At 50.0% G+C, this 26575-nt stretch overlaps 1 protein-coding gene and 1 pseudogene across 2 annotated transcripts; one reads left to right on the plus strand and one right to left on the minus strand.

The window, feature by feature from the left end:
• Positions 1 to 24767, plus strand: Galphas (G protein alpha s subunit). 2 transcript variants are annotated; one of them, XM_076816504.1, is made up of 10 exons: positions 7 to 2253; positions 4360 to 4432; positions 6664 to 6718; positions 9192 to 9311; positions 13925 to 14022; positions 21359 to 21413; positions 21502 to 21575; positions 22088 to 22267; positions 22362 to 22566; positions 22744 to 24767. In XM_076816504.1, exons 1-10 carry the CDS (start codon positions 2115 to 2117, stop codon positions 22888 to 22890), a joined length of 1146 nt encoding a protein of 381 aa, XP_076672619.1. In that variant the 5' UTR covers positions 7 to 2114; the 3' UTR covers positions 22891 to 24767. The 2 variants fall into 2 exon arrangements, with proteins under 2 accessions (XP_076672620.1, XP_076672619.1); XM_076816505.1 differs by lacking the exon at positions 22744 to 24767 and having other exon boundaries at positions 1 to 2253; positions 22405 to 22560.
• LOC143371195 (uncharacterized) lies at positions 16533 to 21114 on the minus strand (annotated as a pseudogene).
• Positions 24768 to 26575: the final 1808 nt, after the last annotated feature.

Here is a 26575-nt window from a genome sequence, read left to right on the forward strand (position 1 = left end):
TCGCGAGATATCGTAGGTAGCGCTACAGTCGACGCATTAGCACTCAACACGACAGATTGTTGGCCCCGGAGCGAAACTATCGAAGAAGTACGGGCGATAGGGTTGAACGCGAAAGAATTATCGTGGACGGGAGTCTGTTTCTTCACGGTGGAGTAGTGACAACGGGCGACGAGTGGAGGATCAGGGCGCCGAGAACGGAGGATACGAGCCTGATCCATCCGAAGCGCGGTGGTCCGCCGCGCTGGTGGGCCTAGCAGACGACATGTTGGCTGCAGGGAGCACCTCGTCTCGGATGTTTCGGCCGCGAATTTCCTCAGGGATTCTTGAGTGAGGGAAGCGAGCGAACGTGGTGAAAGCGAGGTGCCGAGAAGAAGAGAGGGAGAGAGTAAGAGGCCACTCGAGGGTGTGTGCGAGAGAGGGCACACGGTTGGGTTCCCCGAGTGGTGGTTGTACGTGGGTACCGTGGTCGTCAACGAGAAGCTTGCGGCGAGGGGGTGGAGAGGAGGCCAGCGAGGGGGCGGGGAAGGGGAACCCGGACGAGCCCTCGAAAAATCGAGGAGTCGAGGAACGAAAAGTGGAGAGAAAGAAGAAAAAGCCGCGGACGGTCGTGGAGGGTGTTCCTCGCGGTTGAAGCTGCACGGGGCGAGATCACCGGGAAAGGATTGGGTGAAAGCCACAGGAAATTGAAGAAAAACTGGTCAGTCACGCACCGTCGTCCTCCCTATGTACGGGTAGCTGTCGATTCCACGAATCTCTTCGATTTGCCCGAATAACGAGCTAAGCAGCGCACCCGGAGCCGATCTATTTTAACTTCTCGTTGTTCTGTCTGGAAGGGTAGGGGGGCTGGGAGGTGAGGCGAGGCCAGGCCGAGCTGTCGCGTACACGCGTCGAGTCCCTTCCTCCTGAAACGATTTCGCGTGTGTCTCGTGTTCGCGGGCCATCACAGGAGGCGCATCGGACGACAGTGCACGTCAACTTTATTATCCCAGTCCCGGTCTTGCTCCCACTCTCTCGAGTCGCTGTTGGCCGTGCCTCGTGCGTACTCCCTCTATCGCAACCTGCCGCGAGTGTCTCGCGGCCGGTTTCGCCCAGTGTTAAAACGGAAGATTCGGAAGTGGTTCGGCCGCCTGTATACCCCGCCGCTGGTATTTTCACGTCGCGCACCAGCCTTTGGTCGCGCTTACGCTCGACAGCCACGTAACTCCACTTGCTCTTCATCCGGAGCGGATCAATTCGTCACCGCCGTCATTGGGGCCAGGTGTCACCGTGAACGTGTAAACGTCGGCCCTAGGGAACGGGGCTGCCTGACTTTCGTACAACGAGAGCGCGTCTCATCGTGCCTCTGTACGACATCGTACATTTAACACGTTACACGAGAGAAGTCGGCGTTGGACCAGCAGCACCGTCGCGGCACACGGTGTGTAGCTATGGTTTCGCGGGCAGTGAAAGAAGCCGTGAAGTGAACGTGCGAGGTGCGAGCCGAGAGCCGAGAGCCGAGATACGCGTACCCGTAGCCGCGGTCTACGAAAACGGAGGTTTGGAGGAGAAAACGGGCGAACGAGGGAGGAACGGAGATAGATAAAGAGTATAAGGTCGCGACGAGACCGATCGCCGTAACGATAGACGGCGGGTGGAAGAGGAAAGAGAGAAGTGGAGAGGGAAAGAGCGAGAGAGCGCGAGCAAGAGAGAGAGAGGGGGTGACAGGGAGAGCGAGAGAGCGCGAGCAAGAGAGAGAGAGAGAGAGAGAGAGAGAGAGAGAGACGTCGATAGAAGGACTGGGGCTCGAGTGTAAGCGCGACGGTGATAGATTAAGTATCGAGTGACAGACAGCCGGTCGGAACGAAGGAACGAACCTCGCCAGGTAGACGTGGAAACGGAGTGAATCTCCGCGAACCGCGCTGGAGAGGGTGTTATATCGAGCGTTGGTCGCATTCGCACGCGAGATAAACAGAACGCGCGCCGGTAGTGCTCGTAAACCGCGAGCTGTCGTCGGGCCTCTCTACGGGGGGAGTTTAGTGGTGATCTTTCTTTGAAGCGAGAACAACAGAGAACCAACAGAAGTGGAAGGGAAGAGCGAAGAGGGCGAGCCGCGCGTGTCTCTCTCGTGGTGTGTCATGGGGTGTTTCGGCAGCCAGAGCAGCAAGGCCAGCCAGGATGACAGCAAGAACCAGAAGAGGCGCTCGGATGCCATCACCAGGCAATTGCAAAAGGACAAGCAGGTTTACCGGGCCACTCACAGGCTCCTTTTGCTCGGTAAGTGACCGGCGAAAGCCAACGCTTTTTCCTCTCTTTCTCTCTCTCTCTCTCTCTCTCTCTCTCCCTCTCTCTCCCCTCCCTCTCCCCCTCCGTCGATAATCACCGCGTCTCGCGATGCAACATGTCCTATCCCCTCCCCTGCACCCGTGCCCCTCTGGTCGCTCGCGTTATTATTGCCCGGCATTTTTCTCGTAAATGAATGACGTAAGGAAACAATAGAGCAGAGGAAAGTTTCGGTATATTTTAAAGAACACAATGACTGACAACGGGTGACGTCTCCTTAATCGCCGTACCGCCGCTTTTTTCTCTAGCTTCAACAAAGTGTACGCGTTACTTAACCTCAACTCGCGACGCGTAAAAGATGCTCATTACCCGTTTCACTCCTGGTTCTTATCGCGACACGTTATTGAATTGTGGTTACGACAGTCAGTTCCATGTAATGCAGTTCTTAATACACGTTTCCTTATGCCACTCGATTACAAGGATAATTCTATTAATAGAGCCGTAACATGGGTACTGTATATAACCACGGTACTAAGATAAATATGAGTCGTTCTGTTCCAAGCGATACTCGACTAAAAAGGGATCATTCCTAGATCGACAGGCCAGGGGACTAAGACTCGCTGAAGAAAAGTTAATAAAAACTGCCGGATAGAGTTTCCCCTGTGGATTCCTTTCTCGCGGGAAATCGATCCTGAAAGCGCGCGGAATGCGCGCATACTTCGCTAGAACCCGGTTCACTGAATTTCCGAAAATACAACGAAAGCGTTCGTTTGTAACTCAGCCGCAAGCTACTTCCTCCGCATAAAACATCGACGATCGAGTTGCATCCTAACCCGTAACTTCTCGTACCGCGCGTAAACACGGGAATACCGTTAGCGAGTACTGAACAGGGCGAGAGCGCTGCGCGCGTTTTCAAAATTAATTTCCTCGGAAGCGAAGCCTCGAGCGGGGAAAACTCATTCCACAGTTTCGATTCATTTTTCCCCGGTGAAAGCACCTACCCCCGGGGTCCACCGTTTGCCCCGGAGCTATTTCCGTGGTGGACTATTATAGAAATCACGATTCCCTTTTCGTAAATGCAGGGGAATTTATCGGCGCCCGTTCCGCGCTAGCATCCGTGGCTTTCGAATCGCGAGTGCGGCGACGGTGGGGAGAATATCCAGCGGTAAAGACCCGTGGATGTCGACGTCGATCTGGAATTTCGGCGAGGACAGGCCACGGAGAGAGCATTATCGCGATGCTCAGCAGCGCGTAATTCAATTTTATCGATTATCGTATGAGCCGGCGGCGGCACCCACGAATATCCAGCGAGAGGCGGCCGCTCGTGTTGTACCCTTTTCGTGTGCCCTCTCTCTCTCTCTCTCCCCCCGTCTCCTTCTTCTCCTTCTACCGACACCACACCGGGCTCTTTTTCACACGGAGCGGGCAACGTGGGCGCGCGCGTGCGCCCTCGCCGCACACGCACGCACACCGTCCGCTTATTGCGATACTTAACCCAACACCTAGCCATTACCTTCCTATTCTTCCGTTTATGTAGGTCGTCGTTCTAATTCGACGCGAGGAGATGTGTGCGCGCGCGCGCGCCCGCGTGTGCACGTTGGCCGCTCGTGCATGTTGGCTGGTCCGTGCATGTATGCGCGCGCGTTGCGTACCGGAGACTCGTAGCCTACAGCTCTAACGAAGCAACAGCTGTTGCTGCCTGTATTGTCTCCCTGCCGTATGCAATTACGATCCCGAGCAGAGAGAAAGAGGAGCTTGGAGAAAAAAATTACAAAAACACGCCACTTTCGCGGGGCCGCGGAGAAGAAGACGAGGGGAAAAAAAAAAAGGTCGGGTCCGTTCGCTGCGCCCACGGACACCTATTTTCGTTCGATTTCCCTCGCGCAGAATGGACGGGGGCCGGTGCATGTCGAAACCGATTCTCGACCCGGAGGGGAATCCTTCGAGGCGAGAGCGAGAGCGGCTCTGTCTTTTGACTCGTCGCTACGGACTCGGGAGTCGTTCCCCGCGGCGGGCGGCGTTCGCTCGCCTCGTTTCGAACTTAAACGAGCGAAATTGCGTAACCCGCCTCGCTGACGAGCGTCGTACTTTTTGTTGCAGGAGCGGGAGAATCCGGGAAAAGCACGATCGTCAAACAGATGAGGATATTGCACGTTAACGGCTTCAGCGAGGCGTAAGTGTTTTCGTAGAAGTTGTTTTGACACGGCGTTGGCCCGAGGCTCGGCGTCTCGTCGCGCAGCGTCTAGTCGGATCCACGTGAACGCGCGACGTGTAGTAGCCGCGCATAACCTCGTGTCCTTTTTTCCCCGGCGCTCGTTAATACGCACTCCGTGAATGATTCAGCCTGCGAGCAATCCGGTCCATTGCGCGATCGCGATGTCGTCACGCGTTCGAAGGGGGGCTCGTTTCAGGTCCCCTGGGACATTCTCGCCGCTCATTCAGCAGCGCGTTATACCCGCGGAACTCTCGATACACTTTCCCGTGCCCCGGCGTTCTCGCGTAGCTCGAACTTTTTCTCATCCGGCGCGACGAACCCATTGCTACAGACGCGGGAAAGAAAGGCGCCGCGCGGCAGAGGGGCGGGCGCAGGCTCTCGAGTCGTTATCGTAAAAAGATGGTCGGTACACCTATACGTGGAAAATCAGGAGCGGCGCAGATATAGGATGAGAACGACGTGCAAACAGACGGGTCGGCGTCGTAAATCCTCTCTGCCTCCGGCGCTGATAACAGGGGCCTAAAACGCGGCTTATTGCTACGTTTCGCGGTGATTTCTTCTCCCCGCCCGCCTCCACGTCTGTCTTTGTCCTCCTCTCCCTTTTATCTCCGAGATCGTCTCGCGGGCGGAATTTTTTTCGACAAGGGAACAATGGAGAGTCCGTCCGCATCGTTGAACCTTAAGCGTCCCCTTCGGCCGCGCGAGATTCGAAGAAGCGGTTACGTGCTCGACGCTCCCGATGCAGATCCCGCCTTGTTGACTATGGAGGCGCACCCGTAGGACTCCGCTATTTTTAGAATTTTTTTTTTCTCTCTCTCTCCGCCCGTTGCATCTCGCGCGTCGATGACGAATCGTGTCGTTCCGTTTGATTCTCGATATCGCCACCCCTCGCGCCCGGGGTCGCGCGTAAAATATAAACAAGGGAAGCCGAAAATAGCCGCGCCGTCTCGTGCCTTTTTCAACGTCTCTGTTTGCAATCTTTGTATTTGCACCGCGTCTAACGTACACTCGACGGAAAGGGGGCGCCAGCACGCGGAAGGGCGAATTCGATTCTCGATAATTTCGCCCGCTAAACTGGAATTAGCTGGGTGGCCGGGCCCGGGAGTGTTCGGGGCAACAGAGGGATCACGTTTTTGGACCGTTCACTCGGAGCAAGCAAATTTGTAGTTCTATTTTTACCGGGGTTGTATTGCGTTGCTTGGAGCTCCCGTTTCAATGGATGATCCTCCAATTATTCTGGACAATGTACTCGATACCGCCTTAGCGGGAATACCTCGCTGAGAGGGGGCGGGTTAGCTCGCGGTTTTGTGTGCACCCTTTGAGAATCGAGATGAAGTAATCGCTCGCGTCGACGGGACGCGCGGCGGTTAAGAGTGTGCGTTGGAGACAATGGATTCTTAATTGCCGCGCGCGGACCATAGAGACCGATGCCAAGCGCCACCCGTTTCATCCGCAGAACACCCGTTCGGAATATTAAGGCGGCGCGGGAAAAAAAAGAAGGAATTGGAGCAACCTGTATTAGATCGCGACTGTCGTCCTTCTGTGGTCCACTTATACGCGCGCATACGAGGTACGCGGAGTAAAGCCGCGTATTCACCTGCGCATTCGCCCCGAATGTGCATTCGGCGCGCACCGATTTTTTGCTCGTTCGGAGCTGAGCGCGCGTTCGCCGCGCATTCGGCGCGCGTTAGGGGTTGAGTGAAATTTGCGGCGTCCATTTCATGGTATTGTTCGGACCCGAATGCGCGCTTTGATGGACCGCCAACAAGCGGATCGGCCCGAATGCGCGCCGAACACCGGACGAGCAAAAAATCGGTGCGCGCCGAATGCACATTCGGGGCGAATGCGCAGGTGAATACGCGGCTTAACAGCTCGTCCGTGAACGACGACAGAGGCCTGGCACAGGTGTCGCCCATGGAGCCGAGGGCCCACGCGCTTCGAAGCCTCCAGTGTCTCCAAACGGACGAAATCGGTGTGCACCTAAAATTGGCGCGACGCCGTCGGTTCTAAAATTACTGACTGACTCGGCAGCCACTAATAATGGCAGGGTATAGATTATCTTGTCCCGTCAGTCGATCGGGCGCGATCGAATCTCAGACGCGTCGCTTCCAAGCAGCCCCGAACGCCGCGAGCGATCCGTGGACGTCGATCGCGATTCGCCTGTCTTTCACTATTTGCTTTCTGCGCAGGGAAAAGCGGCAGAAGATCGAGGACATCAAGAAGAACATCAGAGATGCGATACTGGTGAGGATGCCCCCCCTTGGAGATTTATTTAGGCGACGTTATATTCCTTGGTAGTCGCGGGTACAGATATTTGCCTTGCTCCCGCGATCAACGAGGTCCGTTCTTCTAGGCGCGACGTAATTCGTGTACCAAAGAACAGGGTGCTTGGGTCTCTTTGTTCGTTTCTCGCGGGGACGTTAGTCGCGATCTGATAGCCTCGCGGAATTGAAACGGAGCTTCTTGTGCTAATTCTTGGAGCTTCTTGTAATTCGACAGAAAAATCTGAAACTTTGTGAGTGTGTAGGGGATTTCCTCCTGATTACAACGCAATTTTTGTTTGCTACCCAAATGCACTCTAAGGGGGTGAAATTAAACCCTGAAAATTCAGCTGTTTTCTGATTTTACTTTGTAACTTGCAATTTGTAAGAGATAGAAAGGAGGTTTCAAGACAAAAGCTAGTTCTTTTAATTAGGACTATCATTTGGTAACTTACACTTCGCTAGTTGTGACGCAAAATCGCAAAATGTAGCCGGTATTTATAGAGACAATTTCACCAATTTATACTGAATTTGGGCAGCAAACAAAAATTACGTTGTAGTCAGGAAGAAGTACTTTACATAGTAGAGCTGTTCGAGTACTCGAAAAAAGCGAGCGGGCCGAAAGTACCGAACAGTGCGGTAGTTTGAAGTTTGAATGTTTCGAATATTTTAGAATATCCAACACGATATCCAACCTGGCGAACAAATATTGCTCTGAGTTGGGCTTCTTTAATAAGGCTCTAGCGTCCTTTCTAACAGCGGTGCGCAAAATTATTCCTATAGAATAGCAATAATTTATTTATTTATTTATTTATTCACGGGACAAGCCCATTAAGAACAAGAGTACTTATAGTAAAAGATAATTACAGTAAGTTACAGAATAATAAAATAAAAAATGAGAAAAGAAGCGCTAGTCATGGACATAGATTTCCAGGTAGGTACATGGGGAATAAACTACGAATTCAAGAATAAGCGGTTTCATCGTTAATTTTGTAATTTAGTATCCACGTAATACCTCACACAACATTTATATTAACTCTGCAGTGTATACCAAGGGCTAGTCCGGTTTAAATAAATAATAATAATATGTTTATATACTGGATAATGGTTCGTAATTATTATTATTATTATTATTATTATTTCGACTTTATTACTCGTTAAACAGAAAATATAGTACATAAGGAGAAAGTAAGATACGAGTAAAGGCGCGGCCGCAGTAATAATGTGGGTAATTAAAATGTAAACTGCAAATGAAAGTATTCTCTATTGAAAATAAATAAAGTCGAAATACTAATAATAATACAAAATATAATTACAAACAATTATCCAGTATATAAACATATTCTAAAATATTCGAAACATTCAAGCTTCAAACTACTCGACACACCCGACTGTTTGGTACTTTCGGGCCACTCGGTAATTTCGGCTCACTCGGTTTTCTTCGAGCCGCTCGAAAAAATTCGAGTTCTCGGTAAAAAATTCGAGCTCTCGGTAAAAAATTCGAGTTCTCGGTAAAAAAAATCGAGTTCTCGGTAAAAAATTCGCGTTCTCGGTAAAAAATTCGAGTTCTCGGTAAAAAATTCGAGTTCTCGGTAAAAAAGAAATCGAGTTCTTGGTAAAAAAAATTCGAGTTCTCGGTAAAAAATTCGAGTTCTCGGTAAAAAAATTCGAGTTCTCGGTTCTATTCGAGTTCTCGGTTCTATTCGAGCCGCTCGCTTTTTTCGAATACTCGGCTCGGCTCGGCCCGACTTTCAACCTACTCGAATATTCGAGTACTCGAGCAGCCCTGCTACATAGTCGCGGTCTCAGATTTTTTTGAATTCCCGAATGCGGGATCTCTCCTCGTCAGCGAGTACCCCGAAAGTTGCCGTTTCGAAGCGGCAGCGACGAGCCGCATCGAATAATTCGCGCGCGAACGGGACGCTCCCGGAACGTGTTTTAACAGAGTAATTTATCGCCGAATCGGTACACGCGTTTCCCTTCGAAACCATGTTGGGAATCCTCGCCGCGGAGGATCTTACTCCAGGCCGCACCGTGAGAAGCATGCTAACGTTCATCCGTACGGGCTGCGGTCGTTAAATTCGCGACGTTGCGCCGCGTCGGGGAGGCGTCTCCTCGTCAATTTGTCGTTCGAGGCCGCGTTTGGACAGCGCGCGTCGCGCGTAACCTTGCGATCGCTTCCGCGTGTCAGGTGAGCATAATGGACAAGTTTCCTCGCGACGATCGGGGATTACGAATGACACTATCTGCGCGCGGAGCAGGCGAATAAATTTCGAAGCTGCCGCGAGCTGACGTGCCCGTTAACAGATTTCTCTTTCGTCCCGGGGGCATCGCTGCAGCGACGAATCCATCGCGATCGCGGCGCGGTTCTTTTTTCACGCCCGTCCCGCGGCTTTTCTCTTTTCGAAAGTTTCCGCGTGGAATGCGCGACCTTTACCGGTGCATCATTTTTCCAGACGATAACCAGCGCGATGAGCACGCTAACGCCGCCCGTCTCTCTGGAGGACTCGGCGAATCAGAGCAAAGTCGACTATATCCTGGATGTCTCGTCCTCCCCGGACTTCGATTATCCCTCGGTGAGTCAGCCAAGCCATTCGCACCCGCTGGTCCGCCGCCTTAAGGGGGTACAGGACTATTGGACACGTAAAATCGATGGTTTCGTTTGTGTCGGATTGCTTAGGTACCAAGCAATCACTATACCCGTAATTTTCATAGTTTATTCTGGACGCGTTTCCGAGTTAATTACCAAAAAAAGTAAATTGTCGGAATGCTCAAATTTGTTGACATTATTAAGCGCTGAAGATGCTCCTGCGTGGTGCGCAGCTGTAGTCGGTGTACGTAATATCAGGTGAAGCGATCGTCTGAAAGCAAAACGCTTTGAGGTGAGTAATTTCTCCACCAAAATCTAAAACTTGGAATTTAATTGGCGAATTTAAACGAGAATTGTGAAAGCTACACACGAATCAGTGTTTCTACTCACACTTTTACGGAAGAAAACCGTCTTTAAACGTTTATAAAATTCTTTACGAACGTCCAATGTCGATGCGAAAATTCCATGTTTTGGAGAAAGGAATTCCACACCTCCAGTTAGAATTTCAACTGAAAATATTCGTTCGTTCAAAAGTTACGATGTACACCTTAATGTACGGTGTTTAAAAATGCAGTTTCGAGATGAACCGCTGCAAAGTTGAGTCCCCTACGCCAATACCGCGCTGCGAGGCCGTTGCTCGGCGGTGCACTCAGTTACATTCAGCGCTATAATTTCCGCAATTGTTCGAATTTCGTCATGAAGCTTTGTTGTAAATGTTCACAGAGGATGCCACTTTCAGAATTAATAATTAGAAACAAAATCGAATCATCGAGATCTGAATAGTCCGTCCTGTACCACCTTAACGCCGATACGACGAAAAGTCCGCGCCCGTCTGGGACGCGCCCTCGGAGAGGATTCTGAATGGAGGGCGGCCACGAACGCCGCCGGGGGACTTTATGCTCGTATAAACGATTTAACGCGCTCCCGCGAAAGCCCGGCTGCAGCGTGAGTCAAAGGAGACTGCAGAAACGACGACGCAGACCAATTGCACCGGATTACCGTCTCTCCCTATCTCTCTCTCTCTGTTCTCTTCTTTTTACCACGGCGAACTTAATCCGTCCCCAGTATTTCTGTAAGCGAGTTGCGCTCGTCGATACGGCGAGGTTTCCCTGAACTTTGCGACGTCGATGCGCCGCACGGGAATGTCGCCCCGCGTGTGAGAGCCACTGCATGGCATGATCAGTGTTTACAATGTTTACACAGCCATCGCACATGTCGCGCTGCGCTATATAGCGCTGCTGGCTATCATGCGCTGCGCCATTCCTCGCGCGTGTACGTGCACGCGTTCCGGCTCGTCGTGTCGCCACGCGGAGAGAGAAACTCGTCGCGCGGCGTGTGTACCCGCAGACGCGTATCTCTCGCTCGATCGACGCGCAAGCGGTGGTTTTCTGAGTCAATTTGGACACGGCTGCGGTGAAAGTACCTCCACTCGACGGGCAGATACGATATCCCCGGCGATTCCGCGGGGGCCTAGCCGAACGATCGTAACTGTAAACCTCCGCGGGCGACTCTGGCGGGACGTTCAGGGATCCGCGGGAGCTTAGATTAGGTCAAGGCTCGGTTGGGTTAGGTCTGGGTTAGGAGGCAGCTTCTTGCCGGGTGAACGTATCCAATCGAAAGTTTTCATTACGTTTCTCGCTTCTGTCGCCTAGCTGGGGCGCGAAAGAATCGCTCTCGCCCCGGCGGAGCGTCGTAGGAAGCTAGCGGATTCCTCGCCGCTTGCTCCTCGAACCTTATTATCGTAATTATTATAATAATTTTAATCAAGGGGGTGCCTCGGCGGAGGCGCCCTCGTGTCACATGCCCTCGCATTGGAACCGCTCCGGTACGGATCCCGTAATTTCATAACCAGCTACGATGAATCGTATAGTGAAACTACTTAGTTGGAGGAAACGGGGGGAGCGTGCACCATTAAAATATTACGACACGAGCGCGCTCGCAAACGCGATGCTCGTTATTTAACCCGTTTAGTCATTTTGTATTCAGGGCAACAATGCCGCCGCGCCTCTGTAGAACGTGCGCCGAAGTCGCCGGCGCGATTTTATCCCACCGGGGATCTCGCGATTTGTTGTGCATTAGGTGGTACGCTCTCTCCGGCCGGCCGAATCGGCTTACGTAACTTGGATCAACGACACGGCGCGGCTTTTATCTTTCCAAAATAAAGAGAGCGGCGCGCAGCGAGACAGTGACGCGCGGAATATAAGAGGACGGAGCCGCGCAACGCTCCCCGCTCTCCTTCCACGATTTGCCCATCAGCGGCCGTTGCCGTGCCTCGCGCTTTCCCGCTAACGAGGCGCCGGCCAAAACTGTATCGCTAATTTACGGAGAAAACCGGGGGGGAACAGAAAAAAATTGGGGGTTAAAGAGGCATTGACATTTTCCTTTCCCGAGGCCGGCTGACTCCGCTCACGGACGTCGGTGTTACAGAAGCTTGTGTCACAGCGAGAGAATGATGATTCGCCGTGTGCCAAGAGGAACATCCGAGATTTCGAGAGCCCGAAAGCGAAAACGAACGTTTCGGTGTTGCGGCCGCCGGCGCGGCTCGAAATAAAGTCGTCGCGACAAAATAATCCGCCTGCTTTGCGTCATTCAACACGCCAGCGTCTATGTACCTTTTATTATATATGCCTGGCCGGAGCGTGCGCGAATTATCGTCACTGCTTGTTTGTTGCACGCGCTGCGCCCGCGATCGATCCGGAACGATGCACCTGAATTAATCGAATCGAGCCGCAGAAACGGCAAGATCGCCAGCCACGTCGCTCGCTGGACATCCCTCGGCACTGCGGATCTTTGGCCGCCGTTTGCCGAAATATTTTTAACGATGAACGCGGCGAAGATGGCTCTCCATCCTCCCGCCAAGAGGATGGACGGAAATTTTAGCCTCCCGCGTTGCGCGATCGCGCCCGGTGGGAGCGCTCGGCTCTTGCAGGATGAAACCGCGACTCGCCTCCACCTCGTTCGTTCCGTCGCGGCGTTCGACGGCCTGCGTGCAATTTGTCACTGTCGTTCGGCGTTTTGCATATCTCCGGCAGGCAGTTGTCGAGGATACGGAAGTTTATTTCGAGCGAATCTTCGCGCCGAATTCGACCGCGGGCACCGTCGCGAGCCGCGCTCGCAAGCTGGGGCGCGCCGAAGGCCGATTCTATTCGAGATAATAAAATTGGCAATCGAACGTTCGTTTCCAATTACGTGGGAAAGGGTGCGATGCGTTCAGCGAACCATTCCCCGGCGGGGAGAGCCTCGCTTGCGATCGTCGCGAGACGAAATCCTATTAAGAAACTTGTCGCGTTTATTTCCCGTGCTATACTCCCACTTCGAGGAGATTGCAACACCAAAGAGTTCGCGTAGCGTCTTGAAAGTTCGGGAAGTTGGTCCGATTCGCTTTGACCGCGGAAGCGTTCGGAGGCTCTACCCTTGGCAAACAAAAATCCTCCGCGCTCCGTGCAAGTTGTGCAGCGCGGGGACTCGATAGAGTCGCGCTTTGACGCGAGCGACAACGGTATAATTGATTTTCCTAGAAAGCTGCCCGCCGACGACAGCAAGAGAAACGGAATTCTGTGCAACTCTGCTCGTAGGTTAACGCGATTCTTTAGTAGCCCCAGTAGTAGCCAAGTAGCAACGTGGTTAAGGGGTTACATCCACCTAGAGGTCCGCAAAAAGCATACAAGTTCACGAATTTTTTGGCGGAAAAGTATAAGTGAAAATCGTACGCAGTTTTTCTACTAGAAGGTACATCGTATAACTATATCCAAGCCGATATCTCCTTTAGCTAATAATAATATCTCATGAAATTTTAGAATAATATAGTTAAAAGATGTATCTTTTAGTAGAAAAACATTATGCACGATTTTCACTTATACTGTTTGCCCCAAAAATTCCTGAACTTGTATGCTTTTCCCGGACCGCTAGGTGGATGTAACCCTTTAAAAAGCAGTTTTTCTACGCATAAATCTGTGAATAAAAAAAGGGTGATCCAAAATTACTCTCCGTGGATAAGGCGATAGCGAATCTAATTATGAATAGAATGCCGTAAGAGTTTTTGAAATTGGTCTGTAATTGAGTTTTTTACAGTTTCGTCCGTCGAGCGCTCTAATTTCTAGAGCGGTACAATGAATGCTGTACATCTAAGGCAAAAATTGGTACAATTCAAACAATAATTTTTTTGTTTGTTCTTCAAATATATAGTACTAAAGTCCAAAAAGCTTTTTTACTGTGTGTTGTTCAGTTTCTTTTTTTTTTAATTTTCTAAGCGTTTTGACCGCAGGGTATCCTTAAGACGAGGAAACATTTTCGGTGATAGCGAGACGTGCTCCGTTTAGCATCCCGCGACGTACACGCGAAAGCGTCTCATCGACGGCTCGATCCGTGACGCGGTAGATTCCGTTGTCACCGGCCAAATTTTCCGTTTCGTCAGAGCCTCACGTTTTTTTTTTTAGATAATTAACGAGGCCCGATATAAATTCCCCCGGGGCACTCACGAATATTAATTTCTCCCGCTCCGATTTCGCACGTATTTAACCATCGTACGTGCGATCCCATTTTACCTACGCTGTGGCAGTTGTCCGATCGACTAACCGGTTCGTCGTTTCTTCTTTCCAGGAGTTCTACGAAATCGTGGAGACCCTCTGGAAGGACCGGGGCGTTCAGCAGAGTTTCGAGAGGAGTAACGAGTACCAACTAATCGACTGCGCCAAATAGTAAGTGTCGTGGCATTTTCGCCGCTTCCGTTATTGCTCCTGACCGCTCGCCCAGCCAAATTGCCGTGCGTCCCTGACTCTAGCCTCCCTGCCACGAAATTGCCCGCTTTCGACTAAGCAGGCCCGACTGGCGTTCACCTACCGCAGCTCCGGATGTTTCTTCCGCGGACGGTGAACGCTTCACGAGCGATGGCGCGCGCATGGATCTGACACAGACTCGGCTGGAAATCGACGAGCGGGGTGACTTGGAAATTATTATAACGTTAAGTGCGACCAAGAATACCCCGCTGGAAAGTAACGGGACAGGAGTTGACGGCTGGGGTCTTTGATAAAAATAAGAGGGTAAAGCAACCGCCTACCTTGGTCGCGTTAGATGCTCCTGTGCCCGAGCCGCGAGCCACGGCTATTCTAATCTGCCCCCGGGGGTGGAGGGGCTCTGATATCGCGATAAGAGTCACGGACGATAACGTTCGTGCGACGATAATGGGACCGCGAGCCGCTCGGTTTACCATAGTTCTCGGCGATTCTCGCCAAGCCGGTGACGGCGTAGAACCCCCAGCCGGACAGAGCAGAAAAACTCCGCGCGCATTTAAATAAGCACGCTCGTCGGATGAATTTCGGAAGCGTTCTCATGACCGCGATGCATACGATACATCTGTGTATATTCATGGGCCTGTGACACCGATTTAATGCCAATGGAGACAATGCCTTAACGAGGTAATCGCTTTAATAGGGGCCATTCGTTCGTCCAGGGGTTCTCGATCAACTGGCCCATCCTCGAACTTTTTCACTCCGCGCTCTTTGTAAAAGTCGCGCCTGAAAATCTCGCCCGGCAATACGTATTTACAATAGCGGTCCACGAATTATCGCCGTTAGTTCTGCGTGCTCCTCTTCAACTGCTGCGTCCGACGAGGGGCACTTAGTGTCCAGCGTTATTTTAAAAGAAGCGTCTGAACGCGATCCTCGTTAGCTGATACCTACCGTTTATCGCGCAAACGCTTCACGACGGCGGTTATCGGGGAAGCTGGAACGGCGCAAAATTGATCGAGCACGCTGGCCCGAAAGTCGGCGGCGATTTTCCACGGTGCCCCGCGCCGTTCCTCTTTCCTCGCGTAAGTTTAGAGCACCGGCGGCGCCCGAGCCGATAAATTTATATAAATCAGCGAAAAGCTGGCTCGTCGACGGCCTCGTGGTCCCCGCCGGTCCAGCAGCTCGCTTGAAACGTGTCCCCTTTGAGAATTACATAGGCGAGGCACAGGTTGTTGCACTGGATCCGTGGGCAAAGGGGCGTGAATCTCCAGTGTAAACGCGAAACTCGGCCCGCTAAGCCAACAAGCCGGAACATGTGACTCCGCTTGCCGTCCGTCAATTCGTCAAACACTTTAATTAGACGGAGCCGGCTTTTATATTTGGCCGCAACCTTGCTCCGCCGTTGCAATTGCCCGCGATGCCGTTGCACAGTGGTCGACGACGGTCGTGGATGTTGGAACGGCGATCGTTCCTCCCGGCCCCGTGGCGAACGACTTCGACCAGCTCTCTCCCCGGCCGGCGACGACCCAGGATCACGGCGGAACCGTTCTCCCGCGGGTAAAAATATTTAACGCCCGGTTACTGCACCTCGTCGACAGGTTCCTGTAAATTTTTAACACCGCGCCTGCCACCCCTTTCTCCTACGCGCTTCGCTGCCGTTCTACTGTGCACCGAGGAACCGCCCGACAAAAATAGCGCGTCGTATTTTTAGGGAGCCACCGAGTTTCGGTTATAACGCAGGCATTCGCAGGGACGCGGGATTCTTGTAATCCCTGCTGTTTGTTGAACACGCTGCACGCGATCGCGGTGAATAATAGTCGAGGGCGCGCAACGACGGGGCGATTTGGACCACCGACGTGGAAATTCTTGTTTCGTTGACGAAGATGGGAATATCCGGAGGAATGTAGGGCTGACAGATCGGCAATCCGAGAGACACCTTGCGTCTGCGAGCGCGCGCGGCGAATAAATATTTGCTCGGCCAGAGAATAAGAGATCGCTGCGTAACAACGGCCGATTATTGATTGTTGGTTCAGTCGGAGTCATTTCCTGGGTCGAACAATCGTTGTATTTCACGCGATAAAGCTCGGGTGAGGTGTATCGCGACGATAACGTCGTCGATGCACCTCGCGCACCCTCTGCCCGCCCGAAATCTGGCAGCAACGGAGGATTCAGCGGTTTCGAATCGACGGCGGCTGGATGAAAAGAAGGGCACAGCTCCGTGCGACGGGCTGAATCGAGTAACGCGCTGGAATTACGCGATTACACGATGGAATACCTCGGCACACCTTAAAAAAGGAAACACGTGTCGCTATATATAGACGTAGGTCTGTGCGCCGGGGATCACTTGATGCTGGCGCACCGTGCTCCTTCAATGTTTAAGTCGATAACAATCTTCTTCCGCGGCGTCAGATAAAGGCGCGCGCTTTTTTGTCGTCGCTGCTAACTTTCGACGCGGGTCTAAATATAAAGCGCGGGGGAAATCAATGAGATCGTTTAGAGAGCCCCTGTGGCCTTTCTGAAAGTCCTTGACTTTGCGTTACGTGGAACACTTCTTTAGCAGGTACCTGTGTACGGAATTCGAGCGTTGTAGAATCTTAACGTTGCATCGAGGTTTCCAGAGAAGAAGGGAAACGATCGGTAGCGATAGCAAGTCGTCGTTAACCGACCAGGCTTTACGGACCGAGCGGAATCGTCAGACTCTTCAAGTATTTGCGATCGGTCGCCGGTGCCTTCGTTTAAGGCTTCAGGGGACTAGGCAGTCAGAAACTGGATTTTTTGTCGTTGTTGTATTTTTCGAAAGTAGGGTAAACCAACCAGGGAATGACCGATTTGTTGAATCTATGCAGCTTTGAGATTAATACTGGAATATATTTATGTATAACAACAAAACAACTTGAAATTGCATTTAAATTTATTTATTTTTAAATTTCTATAAAAGTAATTACTTATTCTTATCGCAATTTAAAAAAAAATACAATTATAAAATGCAAAACCTGTAGAAAGCCAGTAAATGACTGCATACTTTTAATCAGAATTGTACTTATTAATGTTTGCTTAATACGCGTAACTAACAATATAGGATATTAAAAGTGCAACTACACTCCATTTATAAACATATAATAATGTTTAAATTTATAATTTACATTTCTTTGCCTAATGGTCATTCACTGGTTTGCGGTCAATTACCGGTTGGTTTACCCTACCACCCTTCCCGATTAAAATGCCGTTTGGTTGATGTTAAAATTCGCAAAATTAAGGATTTTACAACCGAAAAGGTCGAGTGCGTCATAAACCGTTTCTGCGCGCACGCAGGTAGACTAATTCCTCTGTCGAAACTTTAAACGCGTTTTTCTCGGAATCATATTTCCTCTTCGTTTTGCAGTGATTGCGAAAAAACGGAGGTACAAGTGAATTTGAAAAAAATTCAGCATATGTGAAACATGTCTAGTTACGACCTGAACCTACGCGTAAGTCTGTGAAAACTTCTGTTTTGACAAAAAAAAATAAAATGCCTCTTTTCCCTGGGGAAAAATCAAGTTTCTTTAAAATTTGCCGTTTTACAGCCGCCATTTTTATAATTTTGATTTTTTTTTCTTTTTTAATAGGTTCAGGGTAGAATGGGGGTCCTGGCAAAGTATCAATTTCAGAGAATATTTCACAATTCAATTTCTTACGGCCAGAATCACTGCAAAATTACAGCGGCTCCAGAAAAAAACACCTATATATCAGGCAACTGTAGCGCTGTCATACATATGTACATATTATTCAAATAATTTTTTTTTTACTGTTTATAGTATTAACAAACATTACCCAAAAGTACTAGTCACAATTTGTATTCATCTCCTTGTAATTAATTCTCAAAAAATACTTGATTATTCGAGCGATCTGACTGCCTAAGTAGTCCTTAAGGCACAGACTCTTGAGAAGGGACCGTGGAGATCGACGCGAAGGACGCGGTAATGGATCCTCGAGGCGCGCTCGATTCGGTCCTGCTCCGATTCGTTACTTATGCAATCGGCTGGTGATTGTTTTGCGCCACTTGAATTTCTTGATCCCGCTTATAGCTGTCGCTGATAGGTTTTGGAGAACGCGGCAGCCGGCTCGCCGTGGATGAAGAGTGTCACGCGCGTGCACCGTGTCGTTAGAAATAACATTGTTACAGTTGACCTCAAGGTCGGTGGAGTTACAGGCCGCGATAACGAGAAAATCGTTCTGCTGTAGCGACAGTGGGTCACGACCTCCTTCCTCTTTCAATTCTCCGGAGGTCGATAACCTCATTTCTGTCTGAGCGCGCCAATTTCATGACCTACCTTCTCACGAGCCTGCACACACACACACACGCACACTCCGGCACGCACATGCCAGTGTGATTCGCTGGTGTGGCGCCCAGGCGAAGCGCTTTGCCGAAAATCAATTTCGCCGATACACGCGGTGGTTTCTCGAATTTACTCGAGGAGCCAATTTGCGGTTACTTATGCCTGCCTCCCGTCGGGGCCAGCGAACGGGGGCTTAATTGCTCCCTCGATTGTAGCCACCTCGCTTTGTCCCCGAGAAAATTCCGCTCGGTCGTTTCAACTATTTTTACGTTCCTCAAGGGAAATGTCTTTGAGCGGCAACGCGTGAATTGAGAGCTGATAGTTCGTCGAGCTCCTCGTGACCCGCGCCTCCTTTGCCGCCGTTCAAAAGGGTTCCGATACTAGAATAAAGCCGGCCGCTTATAGTGGCGAGAACCAACCCTCCAAGGGTCGCGTACAGCGCAGGTAGCCTAAACTGCTAACGATCTACCGAGCACACGCGCTGTTAGAGCCTCGATCTTTCCACGCTGCTAAAGCATTTGCGCTCTAAAATAGAAGAGACATCGGAAACGCCAGGAGGAATCCTACGCATCCAGGGTAACGAAATCGCGCCTCCTCGCGGCGAGAAAACATCGGCGAATATTCCCCGGTGAAAAACTGTCGCCGGCTTTCTGCCCGTTTAATATCCGGCCCGAACAATCCTTGTGCCCGTCGGTAAATATATTATCGCCGTCAACCGACTGTGGAAGGTTGCAGGACGGTGTCAAAGCGAGTAGGAGAGAGAGACCCACCCCTGGCAGACCCTCGCACCTACACCAGCACACCTGTGCCCCGATCTACATGCACGGGTACCCGTGCAGCTAACGTCTGCACGTACGATTGATGGCGAGGCGAGCGGTGGCAGTGACCCATGACCCGGATTGGAAACTGGGTGTCAGAGAGGCATACCCGGCGAGGCCGAGAGGGCGAGAGTTGGGGTTAGGATAGGACACCGCCGAGAATCGATTTTCCCTCTTCGTGCGCTCTATCCACCCTAGACACCGGCCGGGGAGGGTCTTTTGAGGGAGCGAGAGAAAGGAGCCGAGGGCAGAGGGAAGGTGGCCGCGGGGGTTGGCGAGGAGAGAGAGAGAGAGAGTTTCCATCCCTTCGTCGCCCTCGCCGGCCCACCCTTTGCTAGCAGCCACTTCCGCTCTCCATCGCGCGTGTTATCGCGCCGCTTTCGACGGCTACGTCGTCTTCGGGTCCCGCGGCTCTCCTCCTGGACCGAGATTTCGAAAAGAGAGGATCCCTCTGTCCGCTGCGATACCACCCCGATGCTACGACAGGCTCGTGTTTGCTCGAATTATGGGCACGTTCGTTGTAACGTTTAACGGCGCCTCGACGAATCGCGGCTATGTTGATCTTTCGTATATCGATGGGGCAAATAAACCCGGCGCGCATCGCGCCTCTGGAACTTCGAAATATGGAGCTCGCGACAGCGATGCGTCTGACCGATGATCCTTATCGTGGGCCAAGGTGCATCGATCGAAAGTAGTCCAGCTCGATGAAGGCGCAGCGCGCCATGGTGTTGTCTAATGTGGGAAAAATGTCTCGTTTGCATAAAATGTGGCGCGCCTTATGAAAATTCATGGCCCTTCCCCTCGCACCCGTCGAGGCCTTGACATACATTCTGTCAAAAAAGTACCGGGAATTGGCCAATGAAACACAAAGTATGTATTATTCGTCCAAATTTATTGCGTCGCCTTCAAAGTAGGCCCCTTTCGAAATGATACACTTGTGCCAACGAAGAACCCAATCATCAAAACATTTTTTGAACGCATTTTTTGGAATCCACTTCAGTACTCGCCGCGAGTTCTCTTTTATGTCATCTATCGACTGAAAACGGGTGCCTCGAAGTGGTAATTTCAGTTTTGGAAAGAGAATAAAGTCGGCCGGAGCCATATCAGGGGAATACGGTGGCTGCTCGATAAGATTTCTTGAGTTTTCGGCCAGAAATTCGTTCGCAGTAATAGCCTTGCGAGATGGTGCGTTATCGTGGTGCGAAATCCATGAGTTTTCGTTCCACAGATCTGGTCTTTTTCGACGAATTTGCTCTCTCAAACGCCGCATAACGCTCAGATAATACTCTTTATTTACTGTCTTACCTTGCGGCAAGAATTCCGAGTGCGCAACACCGCGGTAATCGAAAAAAAAAATTGTCAACATCACCTTCACTTTTGATCGACTTTGACGTGCTTTTTTCGGTTTCGGCTGAATTGGAAGGCGCCATTCCGAAGCTTGTTGACTGGTTTGCATGTGGAACTCGTAAACCCATGTCTCATCACCAGTTACAATGCGTTTTATGAATGTGGGATTGGAATTGACTCGCGCTAACATGTCTTCAGCGTTCAAAATTCAGGTCTTTCGGCACTAGTCGAGCGGCAACGCGTTTCATGCCGAGACAATCGTTTAAAATGGTACGAATTGATTCTTGAGACACAGAAATTTCGGTGGCTATCTCTCTCGGACTTAAACGACGATTTCCAGCCACCGTTTCCTTTACTTTAGCGATGCGAAGTTCAGTCGAAGACGTCGATGGCCGACCAGAGCGAGGCAAATCTTCCACCACATCTCGACCGCTTTTAAACGCACTGTACCACTCATACGCGCGTGTTTTTGGATAAAGTCGATTCACCGTAAGCCTTATGTAACATTCTCAGCGCTTCGGCGCACGAAATTCCATTTGCGATGCAAAATTTCAGACAGACTCTCTGTTCGATATTTTCATCCCTTGTAAAAATCGCAAAACACACTTGAGATGAACCGACACAATGGCGCACTGTAAACAAACTAAATGACAAGTGACGCTCAAACTCCGCGCGAGTATAGAGGACAGTTGTGCGAACTTAGCGATGAAAAAGAATTTCAGCAATCCCTTTAAGCGAGCTTTTTAAATGATCATATTCCCGGTACTTTTTTGACAGAACGTGTAAGGCACAAAGTAATGATTTCCTCTGTCTTGTCTGTTTCAGTTTTCTAGATAAGGTAGCCATTGTTAAGCAACCGGATTACACCCCCACAGAGCAGGTAGAAATTATCTCCATCTGTGTCCCTGGCGGGCCCAGAACACGTATCGCCGGATCATCCCTCAACGAGTAATTCTGTTCTGTTCCAGGACATCCTCAGGTGTCGAGTCCTCACGTCCGGCATCTTCGAGACGCGGTTTCAAGTCGACAAAGTAAACTTTCAGTAAGTCCCCGTGCCCGATAGCCTCCTCTCTCGCTTTTGCTCCAGTGTCGTCTAACTATATATAGCCGACGTATTACAGTAACATCGGCCGACGGTAAATATAACGCAAAGCGGCGACGCGCATCCCGTCCCGGCGTGTGTATTACAGAAACAAGCCGACTTACGTTATTATAATACGCCCAGCGAAATCCGTTAGCCGCGTTAACGCCTCCGCGGCTTTATTATATTTCCCCTCGTTTCGCGTCCGCGCCCCACATTGTCTTGGGACGTTTATTTATTGGTCCCAGCCGAGACCTCCCCCGCCACCCCGATCTCGTCGAGCCCCGTCGTAGAATTTTCATCCGGCTGTGAATAAGTTGCGGGTCGATTCTATTATTTCGGAGGTAATCCGAATCGTCCCCCGCGGTCGGCGGGCGTTGCGTAAAACGCCCGGCCATCGGTTCCGACAGGCAGCCGACTGCCGGGCAACGGGGGCAGCGTCGTAAGGCAAATTTGTCGGTTCACTTTTGCAGCATGTTCGACGTCGGCGGTCAACGGGACGAGAGGAGAAAATGGATACAGTGCTTTAACGATGTAACGGCGATCATATTCGTAACGGCATGTAGTAGTTACAACATGGTACTCAGGGAGGACCCGACGAAGCTCCGGCTCCGAGAGAGCCTCGATCTCTTCAAAAGCATTTGGAACAATCGGTACGATCCGGCACGTTGTCTCTATCCCGGTGGTTCTTCTCTCCTGTCCGTGATAAAACGAACCGATTGGCATACATGACTGGTTTCCTTTTAGGTGGCTCCGCACAATTTCCGTAATCTTATTTTTAAACAAACAGGATCTATTGGCGGAAAAGATAAAGGCAGGGAAGCACAAATTAGAGGACTATTTTCCAGAGTTCGCAAGATACCAGACACCGGTTGAGCCTGGCGTTGTCGCGGATCCCTCGGAACCTCCTGACGTTATAAGGGCCAAGTACTTCATTAGGGACGAGTTTCTCGTAAGTGAACATCTCGCGCGTGTGGCGGATGGAAGACGCGTAGAGAAGGAGTCCGCTCTCTGCGGCACTCGTCTGTCGCTACGTTTCTTCCGTCCACGACACCTTGCGTGGAATCCTGCCTACAGAAATTCACCCCCTCGCTCCAGCCACGGTGATTTCAATGTGCAATGTTTTCAGCGTATAAGTACAGCGAGCGGCGACGGCAAGCACTATTGTTATCCGCACTTCACATGCGCCGTCGATACGGAGAACATCAAGAGAGTGTTCAACGATTGTCGGGACATCATTCAACGGATGCACTTGCGCCAGTACGAGCTCTTGTGACTTCGTTCCTGCCAAAGTGTCCTGTCATCCGTTCGTATAAGAATCACGATAGCGCTCCAGCTCGGGCCGACGCGGGCCGAGCGTGTCGTACCGTGGGCGATCTGAAAGATGGATCGCGGGCGCACGGCGACGGAGCGCGTGGAACTCTTCCTCGCGTGTCTGAAATCGATCGGGATATTCAGAGGTAAACGCGACGCGTCGATGGATCCCGTGTGTGCGAGGAGACCCACGCGTGAGATATGTATCGGCGACCACCCGCCGCGCCGATCGTTTCTCCATCCGCGGCGAGAGGAGGGAACGCCGATGACGATCCAGCGCGGAGCCGGTGGTCGACGGTCACCGGATATTCTGTCTCGCTACGGAGAATAAGTATCTCTTTTTGCACAGAATCGCTTACTATGTCATTGGTGTGTACAAGAAAATTTTATGCCCTTGCGCGTTCTATACTCTGTAAGAAAAATCGTTCTCGATCGGAATATAATCTTTCGGGCATCTCGATCATTCGACACTACCCTTTTTTTACGTTCTCGGACGAGAGAGTGTGCTTGAACGCCCTCGGCTGGCAGGAGGGAGTGATGTTCGTTGATAGAAACACGTGCAATTTTACCGATTACCTCGTTAATTTTTATTCTTATTACGCATCAATTCGTTGATAAGAGAGCGAACGAATAGTCCTGACGAACGTTTGTTTTGCCCCGCGGCGTTACGAGGTAACGCGCGGCGACTTCGCGTTGTAACAGCTGTCTCTTCCGGCACACTCGTCGCGTTAATAATTATCGTTCGGATCTAGCGTTAAGAACGTTTCCTAAGACTTAGGTGATTTCTCCGATAACGTCCCTTTATCGTTGAACGTTTCTTTACTCATTTTTTCGAATCTCTACATTTTCCCTCGGCAACCCTGACCCCCACCCCGCCGCCCGTGCCCCTCGCCCTCCCCCGCCCTTTTACAATTTAATTACGATCTCCGTGTCCGTTTTCGCAAATTATAATTTCCCTTCGACTTCCGAATCTCGACGTTTTTAATCACGTATGGCCCGACCCGTAGAAGTCTCAGCCGCACCTTTTTACAAGAAGAGTATTTTGTGAGATTTTACAGTATTTCGAAGAGCGTTTTAATTATAATAACTATGTATCGAATATGTACAGGGTGACCGTCCACGGATTCATGTTTTTATGTGCGTTTCCTATGGATCGAGATTCCTCTCACTTGATATCGTTTTTACTGGTTCTTTGATTTCGGTCTTTTCCATCCGGGAAAAATACTTTAATTGTTCGTGTACTTAGGCACACGTTGTCATTCTCGTAGCTAGCGTCTACACGTGAAATCCTGATACTGTGCAACAGAGATGTGCCACGTTGAGAAATTCGTTTTTACACGTACACTTTTTTGACTAGCGTGTTTAGGCTCCGAAACAAAAGAACTTTACAATCAAAGTATGTCAATGTAACGTTGTTAAGCGTACCAGAGGTATAATACGTTGCTTACATTTATTATTCGACATCGTAACGTAAAGTCCCGCGTCTCGTTTACGAAATGATGCTTTCATGTCCTGGGGGGGAGATATATACATACATATATACAGGCGACATAACGTGTACAAACTTTTCGGTCCGAGCATCCAGTAATCAGTTATCTGTCATCGGGAACTTGTTAGGATAATCGTCTTGAACCAAAGTGCGATGTGCGAATTTCTTGTTCTCGCGTGTATTTACGATTCAATTCCTTTACGACGACGCCCTATTTGGACACCCTGTATATGGTAAATTTCCTAATCATTTTCCTTGTATCTTAACTACTACGTATAATTTCTGTTTGTCATTCGGTACACCGTATCCAGAGGACAAAGTGCTTGTACGCGTGTGCGAACTGCTTCAAAGAAACAAAAAAAAAAAAGAGAAAAGAAAAAGAAACTACAGGAATCTGTGTGCGCGTGCGTGTGTGTGTACACGCTACTATACATACGTAAATTAATGAATTAATACGTGTTAACGGGGGAAAAAACGATGAAAAAGAATGAAAAAAAAATTTGATCTCTAACACAACACGATCTTCTTCCTCGCAGCGCGTTCATCCACGTACATGCACTCTCGTGTTGCTGGATTAACCGCGGATTAACTGATCTGTGTAACGTACGTCTACTTTTATATAGGTAACGAGAGTTTAACGTCAAATTAAACCGTGTAAAGTAAGGATACGAATTAAGCCACGTTCCGCGAAGGTTTATGTAACGCGACTGTATTGCTATTGGGAGCATCCGGTGTTACTATCCTTATTATCATACTTCTCTAGACATCTTGCAATAAATCTGATCGCGTTCACTTGCTCCATCTCTCGCGAACATTTCTTCGGATAAGAAAGGAAAAGCTGTGAAATTAACGACAGGCGCGTCACTCGAACTTACTTTACACCGCCCCGCGTACTCGTCTCGTAACGCTTCTTTGGAGGTATCTTATACGTATTAACGGAACGCGCCCCCTTCTTTATCGTGTCTCTCGCGAAACTTTCATCCGGTAACGTTGGGTAATAATGTTCGCCTTTAAGTTCACCGAACGATGCTCCATCCGATCGTGCAAATCAGTGCATACTCTGGCCGTTGAAACGATGAGGATAGAAATTCCGGACATTGCATAACGGTTGCTCCATTACCATGCTAAACACGAGCCCGCCACACCCTCGTAAATGTAACTCTCTCGTGTAATATCAGTGTATGGGCCCGTGTGCGTACATATATATGTATACCTATCGTACTAATTACATAACTGACAAGCCATAGTTTGTAAAACGGTATTTATAACTTTACGAGGTGTTATTTTTACTTGTAAAACTGATGACAGACGTGAGAGTGTGAGGGAGAGAAGGAGACCAATGGATGCGAGGGAGAGAAAGGTAGCGCGCGAGCGTGTCTTCTTGAGCGAGTGTATTTAAAGCTGTCGATGAAACTTCCGTGAAACATTAATGTTCAACCAGCACAAACAGACGCGAGCCATCATTGTCGTGTATGCCAGCACGTGTGAACGAGTAATATCGTGTAATTAGTATCGTCGCGAGTATTCCCATACCGTTTTCTTTTCTCTCCCTTTATTTTTCTTCTCGTTTTTCTCTCTCTTCTGAATAGACACGAATGGCGCTCGCCCTAATTACGAGCGCTCTGTCCAGCGGCGCCGGAGCAGGAAAAGAAAGCGAATAAAATGTCAGAGTCACGTAATCGATTGTCCGTTTTTCACCGGGCTGTGATGCAATAACACACACGTACACCCTCATCCACGCATACGCAAACGGATACACGTTTTAACGCTAACGTACGAAAAAAAAAAATAATGTGGAACGATACTTGCTATCTATTACTTGTTGAATGTAAACGAAATTCGTAAGTGTAATTATTAATCGAGGTGTTGTGTGCGCGTACGCAAGCGGAACAAGCGGAGGATACCGAATTAAACGAAACAATTTTACGTGGCCACGATTATACCGATATATACACAGATATATATATATATATATATTGTATACATACGCCGATCGCACAAGTTTTTTCTTTTCTTTTACCGTACGTACAATGTACCGGGCATGTGAATATGTACATGTAAGGATAAGCGGTGCAAGTAATTATTATTATTATATTACTATTATTATGTTTACTATTATTTGTAAATACAGTAACGGCAGGTTCGTGCGAACACAAAG

Source organism: Andrena cerasifolii, chromosome 7 (assembly GCF_050908995.1).
Source record: "Andrena cerasifolii isolate SP2316 chromosome 7, iyAndCera1_principal, whole genome shotgun sequence".
Classification (NCBI taxonomy): domain Eukaryota; kingdom Metazoa; phylum Arthropoda; class Insecta; order Hymenoptera; family Andrenidae; genus Andrena; species Andrena cerasifolii.

Excerpts from the sequence above, each read along its gene's own strand:
- Galphas (XM_076816504.1), top strand. The coding sequence starts at position 2,115 with ATGGGGTGTTTCGGCAGCCAGAGCAGCAAGGCCAGCCAGGATGACAGC. Across the intron at positions 4,433-6,663 it reads GTTAACGGCTTCAGCGAGGC|GGAAAAGCGGCAGAAGATCG; the intron begins GTAAGTGTTTTC and ends CTTTCTGCGCAG. Across the intron at positions 21,576-22,087 it reads GTCGACAAAGTAAACTTTCA|CATGTTCGACGTCGGCGGTC; the intron begins GTAAGTCCCCGT and ends TCACTTTTGCAG.